The sequence below is a fragment of the Lepisosteus platostomus genome, chromosome 19 (genome assembly GCF_059453375.1).
Source record: "Lepisosteus platostomus isolate fLepPlt1 chromosome 19, fLepPlt1.hap1, whole genome shotgun sequence".
Classification (NCBI taxonomy): domain Eukaryota; kingdom Metazoa; phylum Chordata; class Actinopteri; order Semionotiformes; family Lepisosteidae; genus Lepisosteus; species Lepisosteus platostomus.
Genome location: NC_142629.1, coordinates 14,639,719 through 14,657,058, shown reverse-complemented (window position 1 = coordinate 14,657,058; position 17,340 = coordinate 14,639,719). Strand labels below are relative to the sequence as shown.

The 17,340-nt window shown below is 44.4% G+C and overlaps 1 protein-coding gene across 2 annotated transcripts in view; it reads right to left on the bottom strand.

The window, feature by feature from the left end:
- Positions 1–314: 314 nt before the first annotated feature.
- The window catches only part of cramp1 (cramped chromatin regulator 1), a 28,393-nt gene continuing 11,367 nt past the window's right edge, over positions 315–17,340 (bottom strand). For both annotated transcript variants that reach the window (XM_088612817.1, XM_088612816.1), the window contains exons 11-20: positions 16,940–17,114; positions 15,554–15,735; positions 14,770–14,844; positions 13,407–13,488; positions 12,636–12,740; positions 11,940–12,109; positions 8,616–8,805; positions 7,903–8,067; positions 6,932–7,077; positions 315–5,747 (exon numbers count right to left, since the gene is read on the bottom strand). In XM_088612817.1, the coding sequence (XP_088468943.1) occupies positions 5,607–5,747; positions 6,932–7,077; positions 7,903–8,067; positions 8,616–8,805; positions 11,940–12,109; positions 12,636–12,740; positions 13,407–13,488; positions 14,770–14,844; positions 15,554–15,735; positions 16,940–17,114 (1,431 nt within the window). In that variant the 3' untranslated portion in view covers positions 315–5,606. The remainder of the gene's footprint in view (positions 5,748–6,931; positions 7,078–7,902; positions 8,068–8,615; positions 8,806–11,939; positions 12,110–12,635; positions 12,741–13,406; positions 13,489–14,769; positions 14,845–15,553; positions 15,736–16,939; positions 17,115–17,340) is intronic.

Below are 17,340 nucleotides of genomic sequence, written 5' to 3'. Positions count from 1 at the left end.
TTGCGCTACACAGTAGGTAACAGCTTGCCTGAAATTTAGAATAATTTTTTGCACCAAAGGGATAATATTTACATGAGAACCAGCAGCAACTGCTGCAATATTTCAAAAAGTATGAATTCAAACAGCTACATATATACCATTTTTAATACTGTGCATTTCCCCCTACAAAAAATTACAGGATTTTTATGTAATGAGGCTGCAATATTCTCATACACCCATCCCTTCATTCCACTATGTAATTAAAACAGATTGCTGTTCCCTGACTAGGGCACCTTTCCCAATGGACAAACGCCAGGAACACAGAAGACCAAAAACAAATTTAAAATTGTATTTAGGGCCACAAAAGTAAAAACACCTGTTACAAAACGAGAAACTCTTAAAACTGGAGGTTCCACGTTTCCTTTTCTTGAAATATTAAATAACCAAAAACACCTTGTTGTCTTTTCAACTGTTGACAATAAATAGTCAGAAAAAAAAACAATTTACAGTATAATACAAAAGGTCAGAGAAGACAGGAATTCTTATATGCTGTACAAACACACCCACACACAAACACATAGACAGGATTCCATACCAAATCAACTGAAGATGCCCAGCCAGCTTCTGATTCCTAAACATGATCCACAATTTTAGCTTCATATCTTAGTGCGCAAGCACCATCACTGCCTTTTGTCCACATCTTGAAAACCCAAACATTTGTCTTAAAAACCCGTTGGAAGAATTATCAAAGCATATAGACTTCCGGGGAGAAAAAATGCTACTGAAAAGAACAAACGCCTAAAACAAGCCTTTAAACCGTCATATCATTATATCCTTTACAAGCAGGCCACAATATTTGCTAGGAAATGTTATAGAAAATGCAGGATTTTAAATCAAATGTAACTCCCTGCGGAAAAAATAAGTCAACTATACCATCAGAGAATTTTGTCCCTCTTAATTGTTTAACCAATCATTTTCAACAAATCAGGGATGGTGCTGTCAGGGTTAGGGTTAAAGCACTGCGGAAGGGGGAAAGCTCTCCTGTCCATCTGGTAATAAGAAAAAGAAAGGTCTGGAGCTAATCTTATAGCAGAGTCAGCAGACATGGGCTGGGTATTATTGACTACAGAACAGCTCTGTTCCAACACTCGCTGTTCATCAGATGCATTCAGCTCTAACCATGGGACCTTCGTTTCAACACAGGAAAACAGGCCTGAAAATCCAGAGCTACAGGAAGTATCATCTAAGGAAAAAAAAAAAAGTATTTAAAAAAGGGAAATGGTTCACCCAGCAATGAAGCTGCCAAATGCGTTGATCATCTGTGCAGACATAGTCTGAAAACTTTTCAAGGGATGTGTTCAAACTGGATTGTTAGTATTCTAATGGATAAAGCTAAAATCAGAATCAATCAACTGTTTTTCTTCGCAGGAGCCAATATACCTCCTACTTACTTAGAGGGCTTGTATAACCAGTTATCCAAATATTTTTGACCGTTTTGAAATGAATACGCATTATATTAAGTTCTTTACTTCTGAGTCAAAGAGACAGTGTACATGACATTTAGAACCAAGTTAAAGAAACTACTCATGAAGTGGCCACAACAGAACAAAAAACTAAATATCTTTTTGCCTTTCATTCTAATCATTAGAAACACTCCTTTTCCTGGCATAAAAATGGAAAGTCAATCTCCTGTAGCACGAAGGAACTGGTCTGCATTAGCATAAAAAGGCATGCAACTCCTAACAAATTCAGCGATTTGAACCACAATCTCAGCCCATGTGAGACAGAAGTAATATTTCCTACTAATTTTACAATGTTGGCGTTTCTACAGATTTATTCTGTTTAAATGCAATATCAGGCATCAGGCAATTCCGAGTCATTTATGCTGCAAATTCAGTTAAACTAGAGCTTTTTCCTGCAGTGCAAAAGATCGTTCTCTATTTGTGCAGGATAAAGCACGGTTTATATTTCAAACAAAAAGAAATAACAGCTGCCCAGCACCAGCGCAAACTGAATCATGAGTTGAACCAGACTTACATTAGAATCAGGCATTCAAACATGGTTTCATCTCAGCCAATCAGCCTTTTCAACATAGGTTAACTGCAGGGTTTATTAGAGGGCAAAGGTCACACAGAGGGCATTTCAAAACACTACCAAACCAAAGAGGATAATTTCTACAATGTAGACCACCATATCAAATGCTGACCCCACTATTTCACAACAAAACTGGCGTGTGTTGTTGTGATGTATGCGTTACTGTAGTACTGCTTTATGTCATTATTTGTTTAGCGCAGCTCACAATAGACATCTTGTAGTTTTTACAAGTGTTTCCTTCGTATCAGAACAGTGTGTTGCAGTGAGCAGTGCAACACTGAAATTAATAACACACCCCGTACATTCCTCTAGTGAAATTCAACTAGTGCAGATCTGCACTGCACCACTGGCTGAGGTGTGAAATTAGCTGCCATTAGCTGCTGCACTTTTGTTTGTCCATGGTGTACAATGGACTCTTTCACCTCTAATCCCGGCTCATTTGAAACATCCTCACGTTCCACCCTCCTTTACACATGCAGCAGATCGCTTGGGCCACTCAAGAGCACGCTGAGGACATTCCTGCAAAGCTGGACAGACTGACCACATATGAAGCTAGAACTGAGGGCCAAATGCATTTTCACTGACTCGTCAGCAGTTACCATAGATTCTGATTAGGTTCTTCAAATTTGGCATGGAATGTCTTGATATATCAGTTTACACTTGTTCGTTATATATGGCTTTTAAAGTGTTAACATTTCTTCAAAACAAATCATTATACATAATATTTTACACCACTCCACATGGAAAAAAATTCCCTTCATTTAGAGAAAAAAAGAAGGCACATGACTGGCCCACCTTTTTCTTGTAGTGCCATGAACTTTTACAACCTAGACAGTGCTCACCTGTAGTTTCAAAAGGAGGAGAGCAGAGCAAAGCACATTTCCTTTTCTAAATGCACTGCAAGGTGGGATAATGTCACCACTTCCCTGTAACATATGGACTGACAAATAAATCAGAAGCAGAATAGCAAGTATTTAAGAACAAATTCTACCAAAATCATTTAAGTCACTTAAAGCTTTGAACGTTATTTGTTCTGAACGCAGTCTTAGAAGAATAACACAGCTTTAGAAGAAAGATCTTGTATTTTAGAATGCTTTGCTGTACTTGTACCATTTGTTGCTGTTACAAGGTGGCTCAAAATGCATTGCTTAGAACATCCGGAAAACAGGAGTTGAATTGAATCCAATCCCTCTGTAGCCTAAAAATGAAGCAAGTTTTGCCACAATAAGCCTGCAAGGACTGAGACACTGCTTAATCTAGTCAGGCATACACCAAAACTGGAAAACTGTTGAGGGTCATCCTCAACGACAAGTGGCAGAGAAAATCAGTTTTGCTTCCCTTCATTTTAACGATTGAGAGGGCATCGTAGCACAGACGGCAGCCGAGCTTCTATCATGCACATGTCTGGCGGCTTATCAGTTCTGTTGAAACTGTGCACTCCACAAATTCAATTTTCAAACGGGCCAAGCTTTTCCTGCCAGATTAAATCATCACCCACAGAGCTGATATTTATTTTGTCACATTGCCAGTGGCACTTGGAGGACTCAGAAAAGACTCGAGACCAACCCAATGCCATGTACAAATATTTGAGATTAACCCAGCAGTGCAGGGGCTCCTGACTGTAATCTTGGGGGATCCTGTGCTTGCTAGGTTTCATTCCAGTTGTGCTCTCAGTCACCTAACTGTAACCTTAATTGAACTAATAACATTAATAAATTGGCCTCTATTGGCATCAACTTTAATCCTTTTTTTATGAAAAATATTCTTTGATTGTAACAAGAGGATGTGGAAGAGCCAACTGTGAGTTTCCCACATCTCAGATTACAGCTATGAACCTTGTCACTGCACACAGGAGAGTCTGAAGAATGAGGAAGGGCAGGAAGACTCCCCTGACTCACCCACCTTGGAGCCTTAGAGCTTTTAATATGTCACTGGCAACACAGCACTAACTAGAGGTTCAGCGCCAATTGGAAGAAAGGCATGTCCCCCACTGACAGCACTGCTTGCCGGCAAGACTAAAGTGGTCACTGTGTGCCACGGCTGACTAACACCACCCTGCCCTTGGAAGCACTCAGCCAATTGTACTGGGGAAATCCCAGTCACAGTCGGCTAGTAACCAGACTCCACAGCTCAACCTACGCTTGAGTGGACTCCTCCACTACTTGGCCCACTTGAGATCCCTTCCCCCCCCCCCCAACTCTTGAACGGGCAGAACTGTTTCAACTATTTCGATGTTAAAGCAACATGCCAACCTCAGTTTTTGACAGGATTAAAAGGTTCCCCATTGATCAAATTACTAGTTCAATTATGTTTTTTTTGGGAGCTGGACTGGAATGAAAGCCAACAGGTCCCCATATCCGAGTCTAAAAGGGCTCTAGAAAAGCTTCACCGAGGTATGAGCTGGCAAGACAAATGCAAATTGCGGTGAAATTAACATACAGTAAAAATAACAACTCTCACTGAATACTAGTGTGCAACATCATGTTAGTTGGCCACTGAAGGGCCTTTCCATCCAGAAGCAGGATTAAATGCTTTTCCATTATTACATATTTCTGCTCGCCTGAAACAAAGGTGCTAACATAATGTACTCAAATCAACTGAGCTCAAATGACCACATCTGAGACGCAAGAGGAGATGAGTCAGTAGGAGATCAGAACTGTAAGTATTGAAACAGAGGTCAACTCAAAATGCAAATGCAAAGGCTGAAAAACATACAATATTTATCGGAAAGGTAAACATTCAATCTGACCTCCATGGTTTTTGTGGGACAACATGGGAGGTCACACTTCTTAAAAAATAATTTTTCTTCCAATTACTAAAATGGCAGCAGAGGGTCAACTTTTTAAGGTGATATCTTGATGAATATAGCTTCCGGTACACACATTGACCACCTCAAGCCCTAGCAACACTTTCCTGACGCTAATGCTAAATGAATCTTGCTCTGTTACAACACCCTTCGCCAAATCTTGATGATACAAAGAACTGAATCTCTCTCAGACTCAGGCCCCCTTTATAGGTAGAGCATAATAACAAAAAGAATAAAATAAACACCAGTCTCTAAGAGATGATGGTTTCTGAGTACGAGCAAGATCAGATCACTTAGGATGGAGAAGCAAACAGTTTTGTTTTGTTTTTTTTGCCCCCAACAAGATTCAATCCAATCAATCAGAAAACTTCAGGAGGAGGTCAGGCCTTTGAAGTTTCACAATCCTGCCTGTTGTGAAGAATAAATGCTGGGAGCACTTCAAGATGTTATTAATAATTGCCTGTTGAACCAGAAGGGTCCCGACTGGCATGGAACGGGCTGACATCAGCACTGAGGGAGCCTCAGTATCCTGTGTCCCAGTCTTGATCAGAGCTGCGCTTGGAGCTGTCCGTGCTCTGCAGTCCTAGAGTCTGGCGCTATCTATTGCACATAATCAAACTTTTCTGCAGAGTCCCCCGGCTCGTCTGCTCGCGTTCGGGGGACAGCGCCTGCCCGTGTAGGCATCCCCCCCCCCCCCGGGGGCTCCTGCCCCGCCCCCCTGCCGCGTTCAGCCCGTGCCGCCCTGGGGAGGAGGGGTCGGGGGCCGAGGGGGCGGCTCGGCGCCGGAGAGTTCCTGCGCCAGGTCGTTGAAGCGGGCGATGTAATCCACGCTGTTCTCGCTCATCATGCACGCCAGCTGGGAGTCCACCTGCAAGAGCAAGAGGGCCGCGTCACTGGGGGGGGCACACCTGTCCGTACAACACCTGCCCAGTAACCTTGCTAGGCATTTCTGGATGCGGTGGCTCTGTGACTAAGGATCTGTGGCTGGAGGGTTGCTGGTTCGTATCCCGCGGCCGGCAGAGGGATCCTACTCCGTCGGGCCGCTGAGTAAGGCCCTTAACCCCAACTGCTCCAGGGGCGCCGTATAAATGGCTGACCCTGTGCTCTGACCCCAAGCTTCTCTCCACGTCTGTGTGTCTCATGGAGAGCAGGTTGGGGTATGGGAATACAATTACGTTTCACTTCCCAAGCCGCGGATGTTGCTGCTGTAGCATTTATGTTGAATTGCAAATTTAAATATAAAAAAAAAAAACACAGCTGTGAAATTTGCATGACCAGAAGTACCCGTGTGCTTCAGACAAAACATCTGCTGACAATTCTAGCATCACAAGCCTGTACACTAGAGATGTGCTCAAAAACAGATAAGCTGTCCAGAATTCATTTACACCTTCAATTCAACCAGAGAGTGCACAGTCAGAATCCTGCATGAAATAAAAAAGTCCCTCAGGACTGACTTTTCATTGTCACAGATTTTATATATCAGTAAGCAAAAATATTTAAACCAGCTGGGGTAGGTGGTAGTGGAGCTATCTTCAAAGCCATTTACTTCTATACACGTGGGCATAAAATATGAAATGATTATGGACACCACAGAATAGTGGCATGTCTGTAACACGTTAATCAGTTCCACAGTCCCGATCCCGGGAAGTTCACAATCAGCTTGAAAACAGCCATCAACAGGAGCTAGAAGGAACAAGTGTCTGGCCAGTGCATCAAAGCCAGCATTTTTGTTTTCCCCAACTCTAAATATCTAAAATCACAGTTCAAAATTAAATCAGCAAAATTCAAAGAGGCATTATTATCAACACATTTTTCCCAAAGGAGGGAGGAACAATCCAATAGGAAGAGTTAATGGGTTCACTTTCCCAGGGGGTTGCACAACAATTGATATTTTCTCAAAAGAGCTGTGGAATTGATTGGGATAAACAAATAATAACTGGCACATGCGGATAATTCCTTGGTTTTGCTCCACAAAGAGCTGGTTGGTCATGCAGGTTCCTGTAGCTGTTCCTTCAATTTCTAAAAAACACACAACAACACAAAAGCAGTCACCTCTCCCACGTCGGCCAGCGCGCGCGAGGCGAACGAGTCCCGAGAGCTGCCGTCCAGGAGGCTGGGGCCCAGCAGGGACGTCCCGCTGGAGGGGCCCGAGGGAGTCAGCAGCACCTTCCGGCCCTTCTCCGGGGAAATCAGGCTTGCTGCCACCGGACAAACACCAACATGACAGGCCAAAATACATCTCATGGTGGAAATAGGTATCTCTATATTTACATCTATATTTATATTCATATGTGTGATAAGATTTTTCTGTGTACTGTTCTGTTCTAGTCTGTTCTTTGTGTGTCCGGACTGTGAGTAACTCTTGTATTGTATTGTATGTATTGTACTATTATTATATAATTTGTTACACTGTGGCTGTGTTAAGCTGCTGTTGCACTGCAATTTCCCTCACGGGATCAATAAAGTATCTATCTATCTGTAGGTCCCCTGATAGCATACGATTAAATCCCCTTGCTTATAAACTTAACCTTCTAGTTTATTTTCATGTTACTATTCCCAAATATGCTTGCCTTGTAAGCTAGACTCCAGGAAGATCATCACTACTGATAGAAACAGTGGGTCTAAATCCAACAATCTAGTATCTATAAAGTCATTTCAAGCAACTTCCAATACTTCCATCCCTCGAAACTGGACTTACAGTTAGGAGTTCAAAGGCTTTGGTCATGGGGAGAATGTCATATACACAGAGTTTAAGAAGGCCTTCACAAGTACTAAGAATCTTAAACGTGACACATCTGACTTCTATGTTTACAAAGAGAGGGGAAAAAAGCTTTAGGAAGTCACAGACATAGGAAAACAACTGAAAAATAATTTAATTGAGTATTCGGCCTGCAAAAGCGCTGCACTAAAGACACTACAGTCTCCCTAGACAAGCAACGGGACAGAAATCTCCTTCGATATCAGCTTCTGAAGTTCTAACTATCTTCAATGAGCAATGTGTGCACGTGATGGGAGACACTCACACAGGAGGCAGCCCAGAGAGGAGTCTGTGGAGTCACTGGGGTACCACTGGGGGTCGTGGGTGGGCGAGGCGATCCAGTTGCGGTGGGGGCTGCTGGCTGGAGAGGGAAGACTCTTGGAGCTGTCGCTGCCATTCAGCTTGGCTGGGGACAGAGAAGAGCCGTCGCCTGCAGAGGAACACAAGCGTCACACCTCAGGACCCTGCCTGCTCTCTCCCTGGGGTGAGGGGATTAGAATCAGCTACATGCTTGCGACTGAACCACCCCTTCTTATTCCAATGATAACTATTCATCGGAATTAACAGGAGAACAGTGCCAACTTCCTCCTGCAGGGAAGGAACACAAGGCAAAGGTGGTCCAAGACGAAAAGCTACTAAAAAGTTTCAGGAATAAACAATTGCTCATCACATGCATGGTTTCCTCCTGTTTCATAGAGCCGACTAGATCCATCAATCTGTCATCGTGTCATTCAAATGCATTCATTCAACCTCTCTGGATCCCTCAGTGGAAACATTTCCTTTCACACGCCGTATAAACTACATGTCTCTTGTATGCCTGAGGGTTTGGAGACACATTTTCTGGTATCGGCTTTATAGATCACAAGATCGGCATGAAAACGATACTGAAAGTTTCGGAGCAGATATGTGCGCCATCTTAAAACGAGAAGAAACGCAGCAGCTCTTCAGAATCTCCTGCTGCCATGGGGCTGCCCTCACCGTACTGCGCAGAGCTGATTGCCAGCTCAATGATGGAGTCACTGATGTGAGTGGTTGGCTCCCCCTGGGACAGGACGTCTTCTGGAGGTCCTGGCAAGGAGATGTCCAGCAGAGAGGACATGTTGGGAGGGGACAGGAGGGAGTCTGGACCCGCTGACGGAGAAGGCAAAGGCCCGTTCTGTAGAGAGGCCTGTAGGAAAAAAAACAAACAGACAGGAGGCACTGAAAGGGCACTTCTGGAGCTCCGCGCTGGAAAACATCCGGCAGCCGTGGAGAGTGAGCTGGGCTGAACGCCTACCCAGAAAGACAAGTTGTGCAAGAAAGCATCGGCAAGTGAATGAAAAACCAGGTGTGCTTCTTATTTCACAAGAACAACAAATTGGTTCTTATATGTTTAAGCAAGAGGCTGTGGGGTGGGAGTGCACAGATAACCTAGAAACACTAACCGAGTTCTGCCCCCTGCTGAATAAAAATGGCTTAAAAAGGTAATTTTTTTCTGGTCCGAGTACATAAAATCTACAACACTTAGGAAGAACGTTGATATTTGAGCTAAACCATGTCTCCTACAAAATTCCTGGAGGACCATGTATCTTGTGGTTTATGTTCCAACCTGAGCTGTCAATTAAACAAAATACCTCATTACTTTCTTAGATGGATGTTTCTTAATGTGACTGAAAGCTCGGGACCTTTGCTGTTTGTGTTTCATTGCTGACAAGAGAAACTGCACAGATCAAAGTAGCAGTGACCTGCACCATGATACTTCATGGCTTTGAATTGCTCAATAAAGCTGAGGCAGTAACATGCCATACTATTTCCAGAACCAGCAAGAGAACGCTTGGGTGCTTTATCAGTCAGTCTATAAACTGACACAATCTCTCAATTAGGACATAGAAAGAACTAAATTAATTCACAGCTTAATTGTTTTTTCCCCAAGTTGGCGGCAATCTGTGTGGAGTTTGTATGTCCCCCCTGCGTGTCTCCCTGGTCCTCTGGTTCTCTCCCATAGGCCAAAGATGCTGGGAGGTTCACAGGCTTCTGGAAAAACTGGCCCTAGGTACAGTGCCTTGCGAAAGTATTCGGCCCCCTTGAACTTTTCAACCTTTTGCCACATTTCAGGCTTCAAACATAAAGATATAATTTTTTTATTTTATGTGAAGAATCACCAACAAGTGGGACACAATTGTGAAGTGGAACGAAATCTATTGGATTTTTGAAACTTTTTTAACTAATAAAAAAATGAAAAGTGGGGCGTGCAAAATTATTCGGCCCCTTTACTTTCAGTGCAGCAAACTCACTCCAGAAGTTCAGCGAGGATCTCTGAATGATCCAATGTTGTCCTAAATGACTGATGGTGATAAATAGAATCCACCTGTGTGTAATCAAGTCTCTGTATAAATGCACCTGCTCTGTGATAGTCTCAAGGTTCTGTTGAAAGCGCAGAGAGCATCATGAAGACCAAGGAACACACCAGGCAGGTCCGTAATACTGTTGTGGAGAAGTTTAAAGCCGGATTTGGATACAAAAAGATTTCCCAAGCTTCAAACATCCCAAGGAGCACTGTGCAAGCGATCATCTTGAAATGGAAGGAGTATCAGACCACTGCAAATCTACCAAGACCTGGCCGTCCCTCTAAACTTTCAGCTCAGACAAGGAGAAGACTGATCAGAGATGCAGCCAAGAGGCCCATGATCACTCTGGATGAACTGAAGAGAACTACAGCTGAGGTGGGAGAGTCTGTCCATAGGACAACAATCAGTCTTACACTGCACAAATCTTGCCTTTATGGAAGAGTGGCAAGAAGAAAGCCATTTCTCAAAGATATCCATAAAAAGTCTCGTCTAAAGTTTGCCACAAGCCACCTGGGAGACACTTCCAAATGTGGAAGAAGGTGCTCTGGTCAGATGAAACCAAAATCGAACTTTTTGGCCACAATGCAAAACGATGTGTTTGGCGTAAAAGCAACACAGCTCATCACCCTCAACACACCACCCCCACTGTCAAACATGGTGGTGGCAGCATCATGGTTTGGGCCTGCTTTTCTTCAGCAGGGACAGGGAAGATGGTTAAAATTGAGGGGAAGATGGATGCAGCCAAATACAGGACCATTCTGGATGAAAACCTGTTGGAGTCTGCAAAAGACCTGAAACTGGGACGGAGATTTATCTTCCAACAAGACAATGATCCCAAACATACAGCAAAATCTACAAAGGAATGGTTCACAAATAAACGTATCCAGGTGTTTGAATGGCCAAGTCAAAGTCCAGACCTGAATCCAATCGAGAATCTGTGGAAAGAGCTGAAAACTGCTGTTCACAAACGCTCTCCATCCAACCTCACTGAGCTCGAGCTGTTTTGCAAGGAAGAATGGGCAAGAATTTCAGTCTCTCGATGTGCAAAACTGATAGAGACATACCCCAAGCGACTTGCAGCTGTAATCGCAGCAAAAGGTGGCTCTACAAAGTATTAACGCAAGGGGGCCGAATAATTTTGCACGCCCCACTTTTCATTTTTTTATTAGTTAAAAAAGTTTCAAAAATCCAATAGATTTCGTTCCACTTCACAATTGTGTCCCACTTGTTGGTGATTCTTCACATAAAATAAAAAATTTATATCTTTATGTTTGAAGCCTGAAATGTGGCAAAAGGTTGAAAAGTTCAAGGGGGCCGAATACTTTCGCAAGGCACTGTACGAGCGTCTGTTTGTGTCTGTGTGCGCCCTGCACTGGACTGGCATCCAGGGTGTATTCTGACTTGGGCCCATTCTCCGCCACCACGAGTTGGAAGAAGGAGGTTAGAAGATGGATGGATGTTTTTTTACGCATAGTATAATGCATACAGAAATGCACAGAAAGCTATCCTGCTCAGGTCTTGACAAATTCACTGTCACTTTTAAATAAACTCATCCATTTGATTTCTGGTCCTTCAGATGCTCCACACACCTCTTTACCACCCTTAAATCCCCCTATGTTTTATGAAATTGTAAGTTAAGAGTTAAAAAAAAGATTCTGCAAGGTATCAAAGAGACACACTGCTAATAGACAGTAAAGTGTTATTCAGCAGTGGAAAAATGTAATTGCAGCCTAATTATAGGAAAGTAGAAAGCTGAGAAATAGAGCCCAAATTTGACGTTTTTAGAACTGTTAATTCATTTAACCCACATTAAATGAGAACAATAACCTCTGCTACACCACTTATTCCTGATTGTGCCGTATCCACAAAAGGCATTAATTCAAACAAATCCAACATATTAAAAATGGCAGTTTAACATTCCGTCCTTGTGACGCACTGTTCACACCAAGACCTGCCCTGCAGCCCAGTCACTCACCTCTGTTGGACTGATGGAAGGGGTTTGGCTGAGAATCCCCTTTTCAGTTGCCAGGGACACGGTGTCAGAGGACATGGAGCTGCCAGCTGTAACCACTTTGGGGCCTTGAAGGACCTGAGCAGGGCTGTCTGGAATAATGCCTGCCGACTTGGCAGCTAAATCAATTGTACCTGAAAGGAGTTGAAAGAAACCACAGTAAGCAATCAGACCCACGGCTCCTTTTACACATACTCATTAAACTGATACATGTTACTAATTATTTCACAAGAACAGGGGAGCCAAATACATTTTCTGCAGATGGTGCATAATTGTTTATTGTCATAATTGTTCCTCATTATTTAACCAGCCAACTTCGGTTAATCTGCACAAAGGACAACTTATAACATAGACATGTAGATATGTGGCTAATTAACTAGTTCCAACTATCTACAGGACTGGTGTAAAATGTTTGTTCCAGTTCACAAATTGCTTATATTCCACTTCAGAAAACCACAGAATGAGTCCTTTCCAAACCTATCAGTTCTTGCTGAATTCGGAACTTCATTAATGTATACAGCGACTTCCTGAAAAGGGAACACTAAAAATTGTGGTATTAAAAACTCTGGTTGCAATTCACTGCTGTAGCTATGACGTGTTTATTGTACAATGCAAAGCAGAAAAAAATGTTGCCAAAGCACAGAGAGAAAGGATCCTTACTGGACAGCTGGCTGGAGCTGGGGGCTGGAATGGCTTCTGAAATAGCAGGGCGGGAGCCCGGTGCCGAGGACAGAGGTGACTGAATGGGCCGGAATGAGCCTGTGCCTGGAAAAGATGCATTACATCAGCGCTGAACAGAACGGTTATCTGGCACGTATCGAGAACGGACAAATGCATTCCTCTCCATCGACTGTGGGTTCCTTAGCCTCTGACCACCCTGTCTTTCACATTGCTCCCAACAAGCTTTAAACAAAAGTGCTCCAGTTCTGACACTGGAGAAACTACATGGTTGGCCACGCAGTCCCAAGAGCTCTATCGGACTGCGAGGGGTAACTGTCGGTTACCAACAGCTCCATCAAAACAGGGATCTGGTGACGGAGAAACACAAGAGATTGCTGTTACACAGTGAGTGAATTACACCTTCCTGCCAGTGTTAAAATCCCTTTTGCCCTGGCCTCAGAGAGACTGACCCCCCCACAGAGCAGTGAAGTGAGAGAGCACTGCATCACCATGAAAATCAATCAAAGACTCCTAAGACACGGTCAGGATTCAGCGAAGGGCGCTTCCTTTCGTGAGTGCCAGCCAGCTTCAAACCCAGACTTGTTGAAGGGGAAAATCCTGAAATGCGAGCGTAGGCGGATCTGCAGAAAAGGGAGAGCTCCCTGCCCACTCGTTACCTTCTCCTGCCCCAAGGACTGCTGCTCATCGGATCTCTGCCTCCCACGTTTATCTGTAAGTTAGGTCTACAGAGAATGGGCAAGGGAGAAGTACCTGTGGCAGAGGAGTTGGAGAGGATGGAGAAGGAGCAGACGTGTTGCGAGGTGTCTCCTGCTGTTCTGGGGAGCAGCGTTCGCTGTAGGAACAGGAGGACTGTGTTGATCCACAGATACACATAAAGAAGAAATCTAAACTTTCCAATCCTAGAACATAAAAGCTAAAGGAAGACATCCGCATTTTATTTAAAAAAAAAACAACAAAGCTCAATGAAGCCGGTGTTTCAGAGTTTCAGAGTGCATTCAGCTCAACTACAGTTGAAATAAAGGCTTAATCTGTACACTTAACACTGGCTCTAAAATACCTTTCCTGTCTTGCACTGTTGATAGACTATTTAAAATAAGAAAGCCTGCAGAAAACAGGATTTGAAAGACCATGTTTCTTATATAATTTAGTATTTGATGAGCAACCTCCTACATGCTCTGTGAAACCCAATGTTCTTGCCATATAAGACTTCCACTCCAATTAAAAGAATTTGTCAAACCCTGTTGCCAAGATGTGTAGAGGGGGCTCAAATGAATGTTGCAGCAGAACGTTTTCCCTGCTTATTGGAGCATTAGTGTGCCAAACAGATATTCTTCCTCTTACACGTATAAATATTTTAAGAAGATTGGTTCTCGAACCTGGTTCTGGAGTCTCCCTGATCTTCTGTATTCCTTTTCAGCTGAGCTGTCAGCCATTAGGCTGATTGATCTCTAGGCAATTAAGACTTTTTACAGGACTAAAACTGACAGCTATTAATTACCATCTACCCTCAACTGACGTCTAGGGTTAGAACCTAATCTTTGTCTGGTGCATGGACAGCTTAAGCACAGTAATTATACCTTAATTATTATTATTTTTAAGTCACTTTTTTATTGATTCTTTCATTGTCTTCTGTGAAACAGGTGTATCTTGGGGAGGTCTTCATTACAAATGAGAATCGGAAGGATTATATTAACATTTTCATCACTGATATATTTAGGACAGCAGTGTGGAGTACATTAACACACTGGATATATAATTCAAGACATTTTAAGAGAAATAAGGACCTTCCCTTCTGTCACCCTGTCTGTGTGTGGGAGGACAACATCAAGCGATGTTAATTCCTCTGTCTACATATTCACACATTTCAGAGACTCAGTATAAATATAGTTTCTAAATGAGGTTCCGATGCTTATCTGAAACACCAGAATCTCATACTGTGTGCAGCTCTGGACAATTCCTGTGACATTACACAAACTCAAGAAATTCATGCAGATGATTCAGTATGGAGCACATCTCGCGGCACTCGGCGGACAGGGGTTGATTTCTTTTACAGGGCTGTGGAACGGTCCCAGGTGAGCTGGCGAGCTCCCCCACTCTGTCCCCTTCAGCCTACCTGCACCACAAGAGGCTTGCGAAGGTGCCGGTTCCTGAACTTCCTCTGTTTCGGAAGGAAGATGTCCGACTGCATCTGCAAAATCACAAGAAGAAGAAATGACCGGGGAGGCACGGAGACTAGCGTCCAGATGGTGTGGACCTACGTTCCCTCTGATTTTTTTTTTTTCCCTGCTGAGCGGATGACTTAATACCCTGAGCGGCGTAAAAAAGCTGTAGTGCAGGAGGCACAGGGCTTCAAATGGTCCCATGTGAGAACTCACTGATCGACCGAAAAGACCCAAGGCGAGGCCCAAGGGGCATAATGACATGGATTGCTGTAGCTGAGTGTGTGAAAGTTTGCAATAGTTTTCCAGCTAAACTAAAGGAAGTACCTACCACATGTAGTTCTAAGAGATGATTTCAAGTACAACCTACTGAGTTCGCCGATGATTTATCGCAAAATTGTGTTGTCCAACGACTCCCACGAAGGCCAGTTTGTTTTGCCACATGACCTCAATTTTTGATTGAGCGTCTGCCGCTCGGTCGCGTCATGAATTGCGCGCGAACCGCACCTCCCGAATGATAGAAAAAAAAAACTTCTGAAGTTCCGGAAGATTCCATTCACGGCATGCAAATGTTTATATTTTGATCTTTCGTTCGATGTTTGCTCGACAGTTGACTGCCGTGAATGGCAATAAAGCCCTTACTTGTGCACGCTAAAAACACAAAACAGTTCTACCATTTTTATTCACAACCCTGCAACTATAGCGCCAACGGCACAGCGGACGGGCGCGCGCGCTCACGCTGATGGAGTCGAGCTGCTGCCGGAACGCCAGTTCGGCCTCCTTGTTGGGGGAGAACATCTTGCCGTGCCTGCTGTTGGGCGGCAGCGTGGTGGGGATGGCGAACAGGCCGCCTTCCGCCTCCCCGCCCCTCGCGCCGGCCGGCCCCGGGATCAGCAGGGTCCGGGGCAGATTGCGCGCGCCTGGAAGGGGCAAGGGGAAGGAAAACGCCAGTCAGTTTTACACAGTTTACACAGAGTGCGAGATGCAGGACTGAGGGACGAAGGCCTCGCCCTTTGTTTTATTCATGCTCAAAACTATCCAACCGCAAAAAGACAAAAACTTGAGGAGCTATGTACGCAATGACTGTCCAGTGAACTACCTGCTCATCGGATGTATGAAAGGCTTCCATAATTTTAAATTCTAGTTTTTTTTTTTAATAGGAATTTAAGGTACATCCGCAATGGTGGGGTGCAGAGAACGATTCTGAATAGCAAAAAAAAAAATCGCACATAACCAGGTCCATCCCTATACTGTTGCAAGATGTGTTATAGTTTATTGTATGTACGGTTAAAAACATAAATAATCCTCCCTTATGTGATAATTAAAGTACCAATGCATTGGCTTTAAGTTAATTTAAATTACATTGACCCAAGTAAAAGAAACAACACTAATCACAAACTAATAGCAACCAATCAAAATAATCAACATGAATCCCTTCTCTGCATCCAGCCTGCACTTTCTCCCTCTGCCTCTAAGATCACCTCGCCCCACTGTATTGAAATAGAACCGTCAGCGAGCCCGTTTCCAACCTATCATTCCCCGGCTGCCGACAGAACCTGGAGCGTTCATTTAAAAAAAAAAAAAACTTTATTAGCCCTGTATAATTTCTTGCATTAGGAATTCGTCTTCTTGCATACCCCAGCTTGCTCTCCATGAGACACAGACACACAGACAGGGAGAGAAGCACAGGGTCAGCCATTTATACGGCGCCCCTGGAGCAGTGGGGGTTAAGGGCCTTGCTCAGGGGCCCAACGGAGTAGGATTCCTCTGCCGGCTGCGGGATTTGAACCGGCAACCTTCCAGCCACAGGCGCAGATCCTTAGCCACAGGGCCACCACTCCGCCCATAAAATATAAAATATGTTACAATATAAAAGCAATGCCGCGCTGAGATGGGGCTGCTGGGTACTGGGTCCGAGGGCAGGGAGAGGCCCTCTCGCTAGCCAGATTCATCTCACGATCGCAGCCGGTTGCGTCGCTAATTTGAACGTGCGGTTTCACCCGGCTCTGCGTCTCCTTCACCCAAGAACCCGCCGGCCGCCCCCGACTTCCCGAACGAGAGAACGTGTGAGCGTCGCAGCCGCCGAGGCCCTGCCGTAGCCCGCCGGCGTGGAAAGAGCTTCACCTGAGGATCCCGCGGTGGGCGAGAGCATCTTCCCCACCCGCGCGGCGGCGGCCTGGTTCCGGCTGCAGCTGGGACTGCGCACCCCGAGAGACACGATCTTCCCCGGGGGGGTGAGGGATGGGTCCTCCGCCGCGGGCTTGATGGGGGAAGTGGCAGTGGAGCACAGCTCTGGGGCCTGACCACGAGAGAGAACGTGAAATAAGAAAGTTAAACTCACGCGGTAACAGAAAGAAAGCCAGGCCTCTTCAGTTATACTTTTTTATAGCGCTACAATAGCAAACCTGACTGAGATTTGAGAATCTGAGATCAGATTCACTCAGACTGCTCCCTTAAAAAACGCCCGGTTGTATGCAAACATGAAAGTGTAGGCCGCTTCGGAGGACGGCACTATCCAAAATAAC